Source organism: Ruditapes philippinarum, unplaced genomic scaffold, assembly GCF_026571515.1.
Source record: "Ruditapes philippinarum isolate M1 unplaced genomic scaffold, ASM2657151v2 ctg5251_1_1_1_1, whole genome shotgun sequence".
NCBI lineage: Eukaryota > Metazoa > Mollusca > Bivalvia > Venerida > Veneridae > Ruditapes > Ruditapes philippinarum.
In genome coordinates this window covers 67,464-85,496 of record NW_026859978.1, presented here as the reverse complement: position 1 = coordinate 85,496, position 18,033 = coordinate 67,464, and the positions used below count along the sequence as shown (strand labels likewise).

General features: G+C 33.0%; 1 protein-coding gene and 1 long non-coding RNA gene across 2 annotated transcripts; both read right to left on the bottom strand.

Moving 5' to 3' along the window:
- Positions 1-1,165: 1,165 nt before the first annotated feature.
- Positions 1,166-15,720, bottom strand: LOC132758477 (protein FAM114A2-like). The gene is made up of 13 exons (XM_060750153.1): positions 15,585-15,720; positions 13,733-13,815; positions 12,381-13,141; positions 10,836-10,914; positions 10,563-10,691; positions 7,675-7,898; positions 6,707-6,956; positions 4,347-4,588; positions 3,697-3,762; positions 2,805-2,944; positions 2,217-2,286; positions 1,758-1,811; positions 1,166-1,418 (listed from the first exon to the last, which is right to left on the bottom strand). Exons 2-13 carry the CDS (start codon positions 13,794-13,796, stop codon positions 1,320-1,322), a joined length of 2,178 nt encoding a protein of 725 aa, XP_060606136.1. The 5' UTR covers positions 13,797-13,815; positions 15,585-15,720; the 3' UTR covers positions 1,166-1,319.
- Positions 5,215-6,648, bottom strand: LOC132758478 (uncharacterized). The gene is made up of 3 exons (XR_009629581.1): positions 6,282-6,648; positions 5,464-5,723; positions 5,215-5,240 (listed from the first exon to the last, which is right to left on the bottom strand). It is a non-coding gene; the product is annotated as an uncharacterized LOC132758478 (long non-coding RNA).
- Positions 15,721-18,033: the final 2,313 nt, after the last annotated feature.

Sequence of the window (18,033 nt, the reverse complement as noted above, 5' to 3'; positions counted from 1 at the left end):
GTTTCCTTTTTATAAAATTAATCGGTCTGTCTTGTCACATTAGTTTTATCTATATATTTTACACGTGGTGGAGTCACATAGTGACACGTGGTGGTGTCACGTGGTTGACACATGGTGTCAAGTGGTGGTGTCACATGGTGGTGTCACATGGTAGTCTATATATTTTAAATAGAAACACTCAATTCTATAAATAGAAAATTCTATAAATAGAAACACGCAATTCTATAAATAGAAAATTCTATAGATACACGTGGTGGAGTCACGTGGTGACACTTGTTGGTGTCATATGGTTGACACATGGTGTCACGTGGTGGAGTCACATGGTGGTGCCACATGGTGGTGTCATATGGTGGAGTCATGTGGTGTCGTGGTGGTGTCACGTGGCGGTGACACATGATGGTGGTGTCACGTGCTGGTGGTGTCACGTAGTTCTATTTTATAAATATAAACACGCAATTCTATAAATAGAAAATTCTAAAAATAGATACACGTGGTGGAGTCACGTGGTGACACGTGGTGGTGTCACGTGGTTGACACATGGTGTCAAGTGGTGGTGTCACATGGTGGTGTCACGTGGTAGTCTATATATTTTAAATAGAAACACGCAATTCTATAAATAGAAAATTCTATAAATAGAAACACGCAATTCTATAAATAGAAAATTCTATAGATACATGTGGTGGAGTCACATGGTGACACGTGTTGGTGTCATGTGGTTGACACATGGTGTCATGTAGTGGTATCACATGGTGGAGTCAGGTGGTGGTGTCACATGGTGGAGTCATATGGTGGAGTCATGTGGTGGTGTCACGTGGCGGTGACACATGATGGTGGTGTCACGTGGTGAGTGGTGGCACGTGGTGGTGGTGTCACGTAGTGGTCACGTATTTTGAAGTTCTGAAGTTGGGATCATTGTGAGGTCAAAATTTCATTATGGTAAATTTTTTCCCTCGTCCATTGGTATATTATGTCAAAACAACTTAGTTTTCATAGTGAAGATTTAAATTGTATTCTCACAGTACAAAGGAAAAGTACTTGCTGATATATTGTTATAGAGGCATTTACAAGGCTCATATATCATTAAACCTCAGACTGAAATTTGGTTTCTCTTATACAGAAAATATTTATTATTTTCCAGTGTCAGTTAAAATATCAACAAAACAAGTCAACATATATACTATGATCTATTACCAAAATAGAATACATGTACATATATATAAATATTATTGCAGACTAATTTCAAACACTTTATATCTGACACAACATTATGGTCACTGGCTTTAAGGTAAATTAGTTCCTGTCACTGCTAAAATCTGGTATCAGCTGTCTGTTTCCCGGCTAGTTTCTATAGCAGCTTGTTGGAGAACAGGAAGTAAGAGCTGGAAACCATCTTGGATGTATGAACTGCTGTTGCTGGCCTGAAATATACAGTCAGTTTAGAATAACAAAATATTAAGTAAAGTCTATTAAATTTATGAAACAATTATGGCATATAACCAAGTTCCCTTGCAGGGTTTCAATTTCTGATGATCTAACAAAAAAAGCATATCATCTTTTATATGATCACCATTTCCCTTCTTACTTAATCACATTTATCTTAGCTAAACAAAACATAATGCATTCATAAAACACCAATGAACCCATCACATATCAATAAATAGATTATTAATAAGAACAGTAATGTTACTCAGTCAAATATAGACTAGACAAACATAATAAATTTTTGCCAGAAAACAAGGGTTATTATTATTTCTTACCTCTAAATAAATATTTGTGACAAACTGGTTCAACTCTCTTTCATCACTGATCTCCTGTAATAACAATAATTTGAGAAATATTACTTTGGTTTATCTGGTCTTTTATTTCCTAGCACAGAAAATTGTGTTTTTAACTGGTAACCTGCTGAATTTGTGTAAAAGAATTGTCCTGCATTTGATTTGGATATGTATGTTCCTAATCTAAGGGATTTCAATAACAAATTACATAACTTGTGAGTTGCCAACTGTGCTGCCAACAGTATGGAGCCTGGTTAAATTCATGCATGTGCATCATGGACTGGCTGGCTCTATACTGGTGACAAAGGCTAATCATTTTCATGTCCAGCCCAGTAAGTAGTGTTGACATAATTTTCAACCATTAATCACTAAATATGAGAAAATAATAAACATCCAGTAGGATAGATTGCAGCAATAAAGATTTGAGAAAATGATATTTACCTGCTTGTTGAGGCATTCTGAATATTTAGTTGATATCATCCCAATCTCAGCAGTCATCACCTGTGACAACCTGAAATACATATGAATAGGTTTAACTACATATGTATGGTTATAACTACAAATCTGTAAAATATCTTTAGTTTGAACAGCATAATTGATCTCAATTTCAAAATTGATTAATGTTATCCAGGCAGTCATAGAGTTGTTCAAATTGTATGAAAAGATGTAACCCTTTCTGATTTTCAAACAATTTACCTTAAACTTATTCTTTTACCAACATTGAATTTTTAAGTCCAGAAAGATGCACAAATGTACTAAATTGAATTTTTGGTTACTTGCCCAAATAAATGGGTTCTCATTAAAAAGTATGAATTTCATTCACTTTAGATATTGTTTCCAATTGGATAGAAAAGCAAGTTTGAAACAAATTTCTGACGAGTTTTGAAGAAGGACGTTAATTTACAATAAAACTTAACCTTACATCCATGCAAATGCTGGTGCTTACATAAGAAATACATTGTATACTAATTGCTCCACCTTTTTCTGTAAAAAGTGGAGAATAAAATAGAGTATCAAGAAATGTTTTACCTTAACAAAGTTTTACTACAATCAATGAAATTAACATCTGGAGATTTCTTTATGAGTATCAGTTCACCAGTCTTGTGAAAATGTTCTATACATTTTGACGTCATCTCTGCTAAACTACTGATAGCAAGTCTATGTATCTCCTACAAAAACATAACCAAAGGAATTTTATTAAAAATTCATGTGAATATTTCAGCCATCAAAAAATCTGTATAGTATAAAGAGGATATTGACAGAGATAGGTTAAATGCTTAATGTATTGAACTACAATGTATATGTGGCTCAATACTATTTTATTTAATGAGTTCAATAAATTAATTATTGACTCAAGAAGCTACAGGAATATAATACATGTATTGTAATATATAATATCCTACCGCTTTTACAGAGTTACTAAAGTGACATGGGTATGTGATCAATTGAAATATGGTTTTAACTTCCATACTTTTGTTTCAATTCAAATCAAAATCTGTAAGACAGATTTTGAATCTGGTTTTATAACATAGATCTTCCTTTACATTTGATAAAAGTAACATCATGATATTAGAATAGTATAACCTTTTTAACTATCTCCATAAATTGTCATCAAATGATATCACACAAGTACATAAAATGATAACAAAATAAAAATTCTCAAATTTTTTTCTACACTAAAGTGAAAAATAAAACCTCCTTGGAAGCACATGTTTTGGGTTTTTTTTTTTACAAATTTTTACAAACCTTACAGCAAATTGTTGTTTACTATAATTGTTAGACATTTAACATTAGACAAAAATCAAAGTTGACATGGTTGACAGGAATGTTCAATATATTAATCATGTCATTTAGCTTAAGATCTCATTTAATGGCTAATTGCTCCACTTGTCTCATAAAGAAGTAAGAATAGATTATTTACCTTGATATCTTTTGTAGCTTCAGCATCACAACATTCTGTTAATTTTACTCCAATACTGTCACAAGTCTGAAAATATGTTCAAAAACATTTCATTATCATCACCTTAACATGCTGAATTTCTGAAATAGCTTTGTCCAGCTTTAAAATTGGTATAGTCTATTCAAAGTTGAAGGGATGTCAATATCAAAATACCAAACAGTATAGGGCCCAGTCAGATTGTGAAGCTGTGTAGACTGGCCTAGCTCTATACTGTTGATTAAGGCTAACCACTTCTGGTTGAAGTAGGCTAAGGTTTAATGCAACTTTTCATTCATCAGACTGAGAGTCAAGAAGAAATCATTTTATAACTTGTCAGATTTTGAATGTCTTATTCCTATTTTATAAAACTAGAACTGCTGGATGTGATTTATATACAAAGCCCTACTGAGAAAATGTTACACTCTGTCAATAAGCTGGATTCCTTTTTTTTTTACATCAATTCAAGTTTTAGTCTCAAAGCAATTGTAAAGTCATGTGCTGATTTAACCATATTGTAACAGATAGCCAGTCTTTTCTTCAAAAATTTTACTTTCAGTGATGGCATTATATGTATGTACATGTTGCTTGTTATTGTAGTAAAAATAGCCCTGACATAATTTTTATGATCCTACCTGTAGCAATTTCTCAGGAGTCGTTCCAAGATTCAACTCCTGAAGTAAATCTTTAACTAGGGGCGTAAAATCATGCTCTGCGTCACTCTCTTCTGACTCGTCCGTTTCAAACATATGTTTTATCTGTAGTAAGACAGGTTTCAACTCTGCCAAAGCCTCTGATGACATTGCATTAAGGTGGACATTGACCCGCTTTTCACTTTGATTTGACAACATCTCAAGTGCTTCTAAATGGGCAAGTCCTAGAGTAGACAAATTAAAACATAAATCGTAATCTTCACATGTATAAGGACATACAATTAATCATTATTACAGAATTTTGCTACATACATACTATGTGTGGTAAAGAATCTGAACTTAATGATCATCTTTTGGTTTGTAGGAATCAACTATAAATAAATGTATAAACTGACCATTACATTATTAAAATATAAAGACAGGGAATTCCCCAGGAATTTTTTTAAGCGCTACATTTTTTGAATTAGACGGGGGTGGGTGCGGGAGGGGGTGTTGACCCCCATACCGCATGTCGAAATTTTTTGCCATTTTAGGTGTCAATATACTGCTGTGGGCTGTTTTAAAACAAATAATGAAAGCTTTTCACTTGATAAACATTTTCTTAATTTTTATTATTTATTTTTTCCATATCCAACAATTCAAATAAATAAACAATTATATATAAACACAAGTTCACAACATGTGATCAACATTTATATGTATGTGTGTGTCCCATTTAAATGAGTATATTTCAGTTTTTTTTTCTTCATTAACATCATTAAAAGTGGGCCTGTCATCTAGGTTTGTTGTCCTTCCATGCCTTGACTGCCTTCTCAAAGTTGAAAGATTCTAATGGGGGTCCTTGAAGGGACAGGCAGCTGAATCCTCGCTCACAATCTGAAATTAATAATCATTTATGTTAACCTCATGTCATTTATTTATTTTGTTTGTTTGCTATGAATTTTTGAAAATTTAAAACTTCTAGCCTGTTTAAACTTAACGAAGTCAAAAAAATTTATATTTGAAATGTTGAAAAACTTCTAGCAAAGTGTTACACATCTGCAACTGTTCATTGGAATTTCATTAATGTTCAAGAATTAATCAATTTAATAATAATTACCTGCAGTAGAGGTTGGGAGGAGGAGACCCACAGCAGCAATTCTTTAAAGAGCTGGATGACTGGTAGAAAGGTTGCCAGTAATCCAGATCATGGTCTGGTCGGCTGACTGATCAATCCCCTCTAGACTGGCACGTACCTGGTGCCAGTGGCTGCGGCACTGCTCCATATCTACACCAAAGTGCCTGGCCAGCTCCTGTATGTCCTGACAAACCAATGCTAAGGGGCATGGACAGTTGATTGCACTTCACAAAGCTGTCCATCTGCAAAATTATTTTTTTTTTCATTTTGGGGATTCAGTTAACAGAAACAGTTTACAAGATATTTTTACTCTTTTTTTTTCAATTAAAAAAGAAAATGACCAATGTCTCTAAGTGGGATTGTTGATGTAAAGTTTTTGTTGTTGTTTTCACTCAGTTGCAAGTTGATAATAAACAGTCGTAAATGTTTTCAATGTTAAAGTAGCCATCAACCAAATTTATTCTGAATATCTATGCAGTTTAATCCAAGTAAAATACGATTATCATGTATATATTAAATAGCAAAATGATCCTGAGACAGTTTCAACGACATTGCTCACAAAAACTCTTTAATTGATAGTGAACTAGGCTTCCCTTATTCATGTTAGACATATTATTTTTTGAAATCTTAATACTACAGTACTGCTTAGACGTTACGGTCGTAAGAAAGTGAAAGATGAAATTAAACATTACACTTATATCAAGACAATTAACCCATTCATCCCTAAATATCAAACTGTTATATCGCATGTCAATTAATGCCAATTATACTATCAAAACAATAAAATGTATTTCACCTACCTGAAACATGTAAATATCACACATGCCGCGGTTAAATTGCACCCATCTCAATACACGGTAATTGACAACACCTGAAAGTGCACCAACAGTCGTCTGCAGACATCGATGACAGGTGTCTGTGACGTCACACAGTCTCAAGGCAATCAGTGTATCGGGTTGTGTATACGCCTCGGGTAATTATCTACACAGGACATGTATATTGGCTTGTTTATTTGGCTAATTGGGGTTAACTTATAGACACAATAGAAAGGAATATCGGTCATTTTTTAAAGCGCTATGATAATTTTAAGCGCATCGGGATTTCTTGTTCTGAAATTTTAGCGCATCGGTGCCGATGCGCTAAAAGCGTCTGGGGAATTCCCTGATAAAGAGTCAACTGTCTTAACAGTTTATATTCAAACAAGACTATATAGATGAAGACTAACCATGGAAATCATCAAACAACGAGCCAAAGTGAGCTTTACGAGCTTCCTCGGATTCCCTCTGATATTCAGCCTCAGCCTCATGTTGCTCTTTTGCATCTCGTAATATTGCTGACAAGTTCGGCTTGTTACCCCTGTCACGGAGAAAACCTCGTGCCTTCTTTAAACCAGGATCTTGCTCATTTATGACATCAAATGTTTTCTTCCCAAGTGTTTCTAGAACGTCCAGACTGCCTGTCACTAAACTCTTGCCCTTTAAAACATTCACATAAACTTGTTTTTAAATGAATATTAAATCAAGAAATTAGAGCAACATGGTTGCAACTCCTTCTTTACATTACATTAGTAACAACTGTTTTGTGTATTATAATGCACACAGAGAAACTGACCTAAAATAAGTTAAGCAGACAAATTTTATTTTGATCAAGTACAGCATTACTTATAAGCGAACTGTAGAAGAAGATGGAAATGTCGGCACAAATAGCATACTGGTAATATGAAACAGGATAGTAGGAAAATGTATTTTTAGACTCAATGACCTTGAATGCACTGACCTTCAACCCCATAAAAGGTAGAAGTCTATGCAAAGTTATGACATGTGATGGAAGGAAGGTCAAGGGAGGGACAAATGGACAATTAGCAATTACATTCTCTAAGAATTTTTTTTCTGTAATTTAAACAAGGAAAATTATTCAATATCAATAAATAACAAAATATTTAGTAAATTCAAATAACAAAACAATTACAAGGTCTGATTATCTGTTTCATTAATGTCATAGCCCCCTGTTTAAACTGGATTTGAACTTTCTACAATCCTGTTGGTTTATTGTTCAAATGAGTGACATAAATATTTAGAATTCCTAGAAATAAATAAATTAAAATCTAAAAATTTCAAATTCTACAATAGGCCTTGATGATTATTTGATAATTTTATACAGGAGAAAATAAGAAATTGTTGGAACAAGCATTACTGTATTTTCCACCATTTTTGAAATATTTGAAACTCCCCATGCCGAAAACCAGCTATCACTTGACTGGTTATCTTCTGTTTTTTCTTTTTTAGCAGTCTGGTTATCTTCTGTTTTTCCACCTTCAGCAGACTGTGTTATTTCAGGGCTTTCTGGTGTTTTCTTGGCCTGGTTCTCTGACTTGCCCTCATTTCTACTATTATCTTCAGCTTCAGCTGGTTCCCCATCTGTACAAGTACATTGAAAGAATATTTTATCAAAAGGAAAGATACAGAAGCTATATTTTTATTCAGTGTACCAATCATATATACATGTATTCCATCAGGTAAACATAGTCACCAGATGTGATGATAACACAAGTGGCACAGCCACATGTTACAATGTAACAGATGGTGTTCAGGAATTAATTATCATTTGCTCTTTTACATTTACAATTAACAATCTCTATTATTTTTGCACTTTTTCAATTGTTTCAATAAAACTGACTTTTGCTGCTTAAAGACATATACTTTCCTTCATAAGCTGATCATAGCATTAAACATGCATCTTTTGCAATTTTTTCTATTTTAAATGCAGCATCTGATGTATACAAATTTTATTTCTTAGGCTTTTTGACCTCAGTGGAGCTCCTTTAATAGATTTTGTTTCATATAACATAAAGTGCACAAATACTAATATGCTGGAAGTTAATCTGGAAATCTATATTCAGAAGTGTATTTACACAATATTTCTATGATTTATTATAAAGTATATATTACAATCAATATCATTAACTTTTAGCTATAAATAATATCTAATACAAAGAAAAATATTCCATACATACATAACAAATGTTGTGAATAAAAAGAGATTATTTAATTTTATTCATAAAATATGGCGCCATATCATTCAAATATATTTCATATTTGTGAAAACTAAATATGAAATATAAATATGAAAGTGGGCGGAGTCAAAACTCATATGTATTTTAAGGGACTTCTTTTGCCTTTTTGTTTAAAAAGTCTGATAAATAAAAAATAAATTTTTGTTAAATTTTGTTTTGAAAACTATCTAGAATGATAGAAAATGGTCTAACTAAGAAAATAAATCCGAACACTGATAATTCAGGCATTAACGCTGTACAGATGTTTAAAGAGTTGTTAATGTGACGTCACAATATAGTGCCAAACATTGCATACAAAACAAGACCCATCTATAAAAATAAATATATTACTGCACGCTGTAAAATTGCAGTTGCGTAGCAAGCAAGGAGATTCGTAACCATTTTTCTTTGATTATGAAATTAAATAACAAGAACTGTCGGAGGACAGTAACGCTCGACTATTCGAAAATTTGTCACAAGGGTGTTTCATTGAGTATAATAATGCTTACCTATATGAATACATAAAATTGTCCGAAAAGGTACAAACCCTTCAAGTTTCAATACATTCCCTTCAGTAGTTATGGAGATACAAGCTTACACACAAAAACTTAACCAAGAATTTATGAATCGAAAAAGGGGCATAATTATGCAAAAAGTAAATCAGAGTTATGGGATTTGTGCCAATCATCTTAAATAATCACAGACAACAAGAGTGTGAAGTTTCAATCCATTCCCTTCAGTAGTTATGGAGATACCAGCTTACACGCAAAAACTTAACCAAGAATTTCTAATTCAAAAAAGGGGAATAATTATGCAAAAAAGCAAATCAGAGTTATGGGACTTGTGCCAATCATCTTAGATAATCACAGAGACCAAGTGTGTGAAGTTTCAATTCATTCCCTTCAGTAGTTATGGAGATACCAGCTTACACGCAAAAACTTAACCAAGAATTTCTAAGTCGAAAAAGGGGCATAATTATGTAAAAAAGCAAATCAGAGTTATGGGACTTGTGCCAATCATCTTAGATAATCACAGAGAACAAGTGTGTGAAGTTTCAATCCATTCCCTTCAGTAGTTATGGAGATACCAGCTTACATGCAAAAACTTAACCAAGAATTTCTAAGTCAAAAAAGGGGCATAATTATGTAAAAAAGCAAATCAGAGTTATGGGACTTGTGCCAATCATCTTAGATAATCACAGAGAACAAGTGTGTGAAGTTTCAATCCATTCCCTTCAGTAGTTATGGAGATACCAGCTTACACGCAAAAACTTAACCAAGAATTTCTAAGTCCAAAAAGGGGCATAATTATGTAAAAAAGCAAATCGGAGTTATGGGACTTGTGCCAATCATCTTAGATAATCACAGAGAACAAGTGTGTGAAGTTTCAATCCATTCCCTTCAGTAGTTATGAAGATACCAGCTTACATACAAAAACTTAACCAAGAATTTCTAAGTCGAAAAAGGGGCATAATTATGAAAAAAAAGCAAATCAGAGTTATGGGACTTGTGCCAATCATCTTAGATAATCACAGAGAACAAGTGTGTGAAGTTTCAATCCATTCCCTTCAGTAGTTATGGAGATACCAGCTTACATACAAAAACTTAACCACAGGGATGCCGACTCCGATGCCGAAGCCGACAAATGGGTGACTGCATTAGCTCGATTATTCTGCGAATAGTTGAGCTAAAAAGGGTTGTTTTGTTTTCGTTTTTCATGAAATCTTTTTATATATATTTTCACTCAACATGATAAAATACCACATATTTTCACTTGCCGTCCTGGCTCGTCAAAAGATGTGGTATTTCATCATGTTGAGTGAAAATATATTCCATATTTCACTCAAACGAAAAAGCGTCCTCTTAATATTTTCATTATCACACTAAACATATACATTGTACCAAATATTGATGTGTACATTCTTAAAAACTCTCAACTAAATCGTCCGTGTTTAAAATATCAGCTTCTTACTTGTATCATTAAAATTAGCTAGACTTTCACACAAATGTTCAATATTAATGTACACTACCTTCTGCAGATTTCTGTGTTTCCTGCAAGTCCTCTTCCCTTTCTTTCTCTACTTTCTGGGCAAGCTCTTCTGGATTAGGAACATTTAAAGTGGATTCAACAGTTTCCATCATTGTATGTAAACCTTCACCTATAAATCATAGACATTTCAACATATTAGTGAACTATAAACAATTCAACACATTACTGTATCATGTGTCCTAATTCTCAATGATCTGATAAGTGTTATATCAAACTGCAATGTTAATGATAATATTAGATATAAAACACTTACCAACTTGATGTGTAAATGTTGATACTGAACTTGATGCTACCTCCAGTAATGAAGATCCCCATCCCCAACTCCAACTACTCTATAGATAGATATAAATATGTACATGACTGACAAGAAAATAATGTGATGTTTAATATGAATGTACATTCAGTAGTTGTGGATATATTTTGCTTCTAGGAGTTTTCTTAATTAAAGATGGGGTACAATTCAGTCCAAAATCCATGCTAGAGCCCTTAAACAATGATCTACTATTATGACTACAAAACCATGTGTGAAGATGCATGATTTTATATCTTTAATGAGATAAAACCACATTCAAATTCTTAACCAATATATTTACTAATTAATGATATGAAGTTACACTGATACACAGGCGGTTGGACATTCTAGCTAAAAAAGAAGTAATTTGTCAAAAAATACAATTCTTTGACAAAATTGATCATTCAAAAAGCAGATCATCCAGATACACATGTATGCACTTAAGGTATGAGCCCCCTAATGGGCACTATAAGGAACTATAAAATTGACAACATAGGTCAGTTATATACCTTAAAAGACACAATAATGCAAAATTTAAACAAAGTTTACTGTATGGTTTACGAGTTATGGAGATTTTTCGTAAGTAAAACTTGGCTATTAGAAGGGCTCTTTTTCAGAAATGAGAAACTCTAAATATTCTATTTTATAATCATTATGAAAAAATGTTTTCCTATAGAAAATTTTTGAGAAACAACTAATAGCATTCAGCTAACAAATGACCCAGCAAAATTATTGTTTCTACTCAAAATGTTTGAAATATGTATATAAATGTTACCCTACCCCACCCATTTTAAGTACTTGTTTGATCATTTTTCTACTTTGAGGGCCTTATTCAAAATATCCCTAAAATTTACTCAAATCAGGGGCTATTTTCAAAGTTTGCATAAATTTTCTTAAAAGTATATTGGTTGCGCTTGTCAAATATAAAATACTTTTACCGTCTAGTTTTTATTTTATTTGACTTTGAAAATATCAGGTACCATATTTGATAAAAAATTTGGCACAATTTAGCCAATAAATCCCAATAATAATTTCATAATTAAAATGAAACACTTTTTTCTTCTCAAGAGTGATATGAGAGACACAAATAATGTTCAAAGGGAAAAAAAAGAAAGAAAAAAAAAGTTGCCGCTTCTGGGGCTTGAACCCACGCCCCTCAGTTACAATGCAGTTGACAGTCGTTCTAGCCTATTTAAATACTCTTCAAAGTGGAGGTAATGCATTAGGTGGATCATACCTTAAATAATTGAGGTCATATTCAAAGTATCTCAAAAAGAAATATTATTGAATCATTAATTACTTTAACCAAAAGTACATGTACATCATGCAATGCTACCTTTTTGAGCTTCTTCAAATCTGGATCAATATAACAATGCTTTAATAATATAGGTGGATTGGTATAAGATGACATACTGCTATAAGAAAAGTTAAACAGTGCATAGACCAGAAGTCATTACAATGGGTTTGATAAAAGTTGTTATCTTTTGCTGAACTAATAAAAACTACCTTAGTTTGTTTAGCATTCCCAGCAAGTTTATCAAGCACTGCCTCCTGTTTTTCAGTATGATCTGGATCCAATCTTGTTATACTTTGTGATGAAGGAGACTTTATCAAATCTGCTTTATCTGCTACAGAAAGGCTGCTAGATGATTCTGATGTATTTTCTGGCTTCGGCTCTGTACTTGATGAACTTGTTGGATCAATAACTTTATCTAATGAGGAAGCTTTAATTTCATTTTTGTCTTTTTCATTTTTGTCTATTTCAGATGCATTGACATTATCTTCTGGTCTTAATTTATCAGAATTTACACTCTCTGTTTCTACTGTCTCCTTCTTTTCAGCACTTTTATCGGAAGTTAAAGATTTATTTTCTGTGATTTCAGAAGGAACACTTTCCACCTCTGTTTCATTTGTTTCTTTCATAGCACTTTTTTCAATATTGTCTTCAGTGATATCAACTGCTTCTTTACTGCTGGGTATACTCTCTACCTGACTTGCTTTACCTTTCTTGCCTTTCCTTTTTCCTTTCTTACCACCACCACCACCCTGGTTCTTTTGCCCAGCATCAGTGTTTTTTCCTTTCTTTTCACCTTCCCCACCTACAGCCTTTGAACTCTTCTCAGATTCCTTCCTGTCTTTTGCACTTTGTTTAGCTGTATTTTGTGCAGATGATTTACTACTTGTAACAGCATCCTTGTCTGGCTTTCCATCCCCTTTACTACCTTCTACAACTTTGTGAGGCTCCTTTGAGGCTATGTTATCAATGCCTGAAAAATTTGCAAAATAAGTTTTAAATTAAAACATTCAAGCTGGATGTTATTTGATATTTACATGCATGTATGCATGGTATTATGAACGTTTAAAACAAACAAACATATTTTTTTTCTATTCAAAATATGAATATGCATATGCATTTTCACTTGCATTTACATTTTAAAAATGGTTATTCATTACTTATCTAGCCATATGAATATTAACAAAAATTCAAGACAATCAAGAAGTTTAAAGTAAAATCCCTCAATAAGAATACTGGCTGCAGGCATATGTATGTACTTTGGTTGTAGTTATGACTATAATTCAATTTTTCATAATGTGAATACAAAATATTTTCTTTTTAAACCGAGCATAATACTTATCACAAATAAAATAAAACCTATTTATATCAGAACTTGAGTTTAGTTCTTACCACACACAATGTACTATAATAATAACTTCTAATGGATAGCGTTTTTTAAATTGAATGAATTTAATTAATGGCATTCAATCAAAGACTTATGATGAAAATTTCGCTCTTGGAGTATATCAATATGAACCCAAATAAAAGTTGGTATGTGCCAAACTATAAGGCAGATGCTTACCAGATGAGCTTGTTACAATTTCCCCTTCATCTGCACTAGCAAAATCTTCCTCGGAGTCGGACATTATGTTTGTTTTATGTTCTCTGAAATTGATAAAGCAAATGATATAAATGTATTATATAAAATATCACTTAAGAGCTGAAGAATTTTTTAATTTAACACTAATTGCCATGGGTTAAGTTTTTTTCCCAACAGAACTGCAAAAGAAGCAAGTAATCACTGTACTGTAAAAGAAGCATAATTTATTAAATGAGTCTTATGAGAATTCAAATTTCTTTAAACAGCTTACTTATACAAACAATTTAACATTTGATGATAGCTTAATCAATTGTGAAATAATCTTGATAATGTGTTTTGTTATCTTTTAGTGTAAGTAACATGTTACATTTGGCTTTTCATTTCATGTTTCATTGATTCTTTTTCAAAGTTCACTAAAATGATAATTTAGCAACACCAAGTCACATTCTTTTCACTAATTTCATTTTGTAAATGAGCTGTAACAGATTTAAATTCTGATATCAAATGTTATAATCAATATGATCAAAGATCCAAATGGTGCAAATGTGATGGACGGTGTGAATATTAAGAAGAAATGTAACCCGGGATGAGTTTGGAGTAATGTTTAAATGGCAACATATAACTGATTGTAGGAGAAAACCTCACCAGAAAATTGTCCCACTTGAGAAAATTTAATGCTAGAAAATTTTGGAATTGGTTTATGTCAGTCTTTGTTAAATTTACAGGATGTTCTTTGTCTTTAAAAAAGACCATAGGTCAGACCCCTGCCAACTACAGGCCAATTCTAATTCATTATGATTAACATGATGTGAGTGTGAGTGTAACAGTGTGTAACATAGTGTGAGTTATGGAATATTTCACCAACCATTACCTTCAATATATTCTTAGGGAAAAAACAAGTCATGTGTGACCCAAAGTTCTACTGAACTAGTTGTGCTGATAAATAACGTAGTCACCTTCCTGTTGGTCAAGAAATTTCTTGATAACTGAATGCAGTCATTTTTGTTCTTAATGGCAGCAGCTCTCAGCCCATCCAAACAGAGACATAGATAACATCTACATCTCTGATCCAAGGACCCCTCCTGTTTATTACTTATATAAATGACCTTTTACAAAATATCAATATCTAGGTCAGTCGATACTGCAGTATGCATTGATCTGACATTTGCTTATCTATCAGTACACTCAAATATGACCTAAAACTTTAAGAAAAGTGGGAGTCAGTTTGTTCTGTGCAGTCATATCAAGCAATAAACATGTCTCATAGGGAGGATGGGGGTCGGGACTGACAAATGTCCAATATCTAAAATCTTTAGGGGGAGTTGTTTGAGGATGTTAATTTCCACCGCAGCAAAATATAGGGACAAAGGTCTGACGGCAAATGCCATGTGCAGAAAATATCCTAGAATTTTTTAGTGTATAGATCGACAGTATGGTTGAATAGGATGCAATTGCTATACTGTATACTTAACAGCTATTAATTAAGGCATTCATAATATGTCACAAGCCAAACGTGTGAATGACAATTGTCACCTTGCTCAAACAGTGTCAAAGCTTGATCATGATTGGTTGATAAAAGCACCTGGAAGTATTATTGCATTTCAACACTTTATGTCTCGTTACTCTCGTAAGTTAATGATTCACACAGTAGATCTAGGTCTAATAAATGGCACTGCAGTTCATGAAATTCAGACTTCAGTTAACATAATCAGCAAATGATAAAAATCTGTCATTGCGCCCATTAATTATAAATACATGCATCTTATTTGAAACAACAATGTACACAATTTAACAGATCGTGTAAATAAGGGTAAATTGGTTGCCAAATTTGTACCTCTTCCACGTCACTTCATCACCATCATCATTCTTGTTTACAAATTTTCTGAGGTTGAATGACACTAAATGCTGTCCTTGTATCTAATCGTGTCGTACCGAACCAATATCGTACCAAATACAATGAACGTTGAATTTTTTAATAGTACAAATGGTGTGCTTCATAAAGAGGAGCAGAGACATTTTGTTCAGAAAAGAGGGTAGTGAAAGGAATAAGATTCATTTTTTATGATTATGATCAAAACATAATTTTAAGCATGACAAACTCATCACCATATTGTTTGTACTTATATACAATGCATTATAAATACATAAATGAATTAAATATGTCATGAACATTTATCTGAAAAATAATGGTATATGAAATGTGAGAATGTTTAATATATGAGACAGGAAATTACTTACAAAGCATTTGTATATAAAACATGATATAAGTATTTTTCTCTTGCTTTACCTAATAGGAAGTGGCTAGCCGTACGGGCCCGTACGGCTAGCCAAAAGTTCTAGCCGTACGTGAGTCACGTACGACTAGCCTGGACACGCTGTATTGGCTAGCCGTACGGCACTTTTCAAAATTAGATGGAAGTCGAAAATGCATATGCTATTTTGTGTCTTTAAACGACGATTTTAATCAAATCTCCGCATTTGTCCTAGTGTGTTCACTTTAATAAAGATCCTCCGCAATTTTGCACACAAAAAAAAATGAATACGAGTAAGCGTTGTATAATCTATCTTAAAAAAATTAAGTGTCAAAGTTGCATGTTATAATTAACGTCCTTAATTTTCATGCTTATGATTTGTATGAAAGATGAATTGTTAAATCTGTTAATTAAGCACATGGATCGAATAAATAATGATCGGAGGGGAATAAATAAATAAATAAAAAGAATATTTAAAAAAAAAACGGTGAAAAGGAGAAATAATTTAATAATGCAAACTTCTATACTGTACCGTCGGTAATTGACGCAATTATCAGAGCCAAACAACAATTATTTTCGGTGTTTTTTTTTTGTGTTTTTTTTTTTTTCAATTTAAAAATTGAACTTAATGAAACAAAAAAGGATTATTATCAACATTTTGTAAACTATTTCAATTGATGTTATTTAACTGCAACCAAACGCTATTTTTTCTCGACGTCTTGAGATGACAAAGTACATTCTTTACTGTAGACAGCACGTCGATTAATCTCTAAAAAGTAAACATTCTTGACTAAAATCCTCGCTTAAAGTCATAATTAACATATGCACTTTCGCCTTCCATATATTTTTGAAAAGTGCCGTACGGCTAGCCAATACAGTGTGTCCTGGCTAGTCGTACGTGACTCGCATACGGCTAGAACATTTGGCTAGCCGTACGGGCCCGTACGGCTAGCCACTTCCTACCTAATATTATCATATTAAATCTACAATAAATTTGTTTAATTTTGGGGAGTTCCGTGGAGTAGAGCCCACGAATAAAATAAAAAAAGAGAAGAAAACAACGTTTGTCACTTACATGCACAACTTAAAGACTGAAATATAGTTTTGTTAAAGGAACTACACTGAGGTCTAAAAGCCTAAAATATAAAATTTGAGTTTCTAATAAGATCAGCTGAGCTGAGCCATTTAGAGCAGAAAGAAACTAAAAGGTTGTAAAGAAATATACTTGGAAACAAATGGAAAAACGTGCATTTTTGTGCTATTCTTAGTCCGTTTCAACGCTTATCATTTTTTACAACAAGAGCTGTCGGTAGGCCAGCAACGCTCGACTATTCTTAGTGCTTGATAGTAAAAAAAATGCTTGATGCAGTAACCTCCTCCTGTTTACAGGTTGGGGTCATGATGGTGAACAAGTGTGCAAAGTTTCAAAGCAATCTGTAAATGGACTTTGAAAATATTTGAACTTTTACAAAAACTTTAACGTAAATTCTAAGTCGAAAAAGGGGCATAATTCTGTCAAAATGCTTGATAGAGTTACCTCCTTCTGTCTACAGGTTGGGGTCATGATGGTGATCAAGTGTGCAAAGTTTCAAAGCCATATGTCAATGGACTTTGAAAATATTTGAACTATTACAAAAACTTTAACATAAGTGGTTACGCCGACGCAGACGCCTACGCAGACGCCGACGCCGACGCTCGGGTGACTACAATAGCTCTACTTATTCTTATCGAATAGTTGAGCTAATAAGAAAAATTATTCCGGTAAAACAGAGTGAGCGAATTACCTGAAATTTGGACACAAGATATTGGCATGGACCTAAATCATATGGGATATTATAAGCTCGAAAAATAGTTATCAGTCCAGTCATGCCAATTAAACAACATAGCTCAGTGGAGTCCCTTAAATTCTGATCTCTTTCAACTCTTAATTAAATACCTATGACATTCACTCAATTGGGAAATAGAATCTATTTGAAAAGGATAGTGATTGTGAAATGCGTTTACTAAAACAACTTGGTCAACAAGAAAAAA

Coding starts and splice junctions, on each gene's coding strand:
- LOC132758477 (XM_060750153.1), bottom strand. CDS start 13,796: ATGTCCGACTCCGAGGAAGATTTTGCTAGTGCAGATGAAGGGGAAATT. Junction 13,142..13,732: donor AATTGTAACAAGCTCATCTG/GTAAGCATCTGC, acceptor CAAATTTTTCAG/GCATTGATAACATAGCCTCA. Junction 1,419..1,757: donor TCACAAATATTTATTTAGAG/GTAAGAAATAAT, acceptor TGTATATTTCAG/GCCAGCAACAGCAGTTCATA.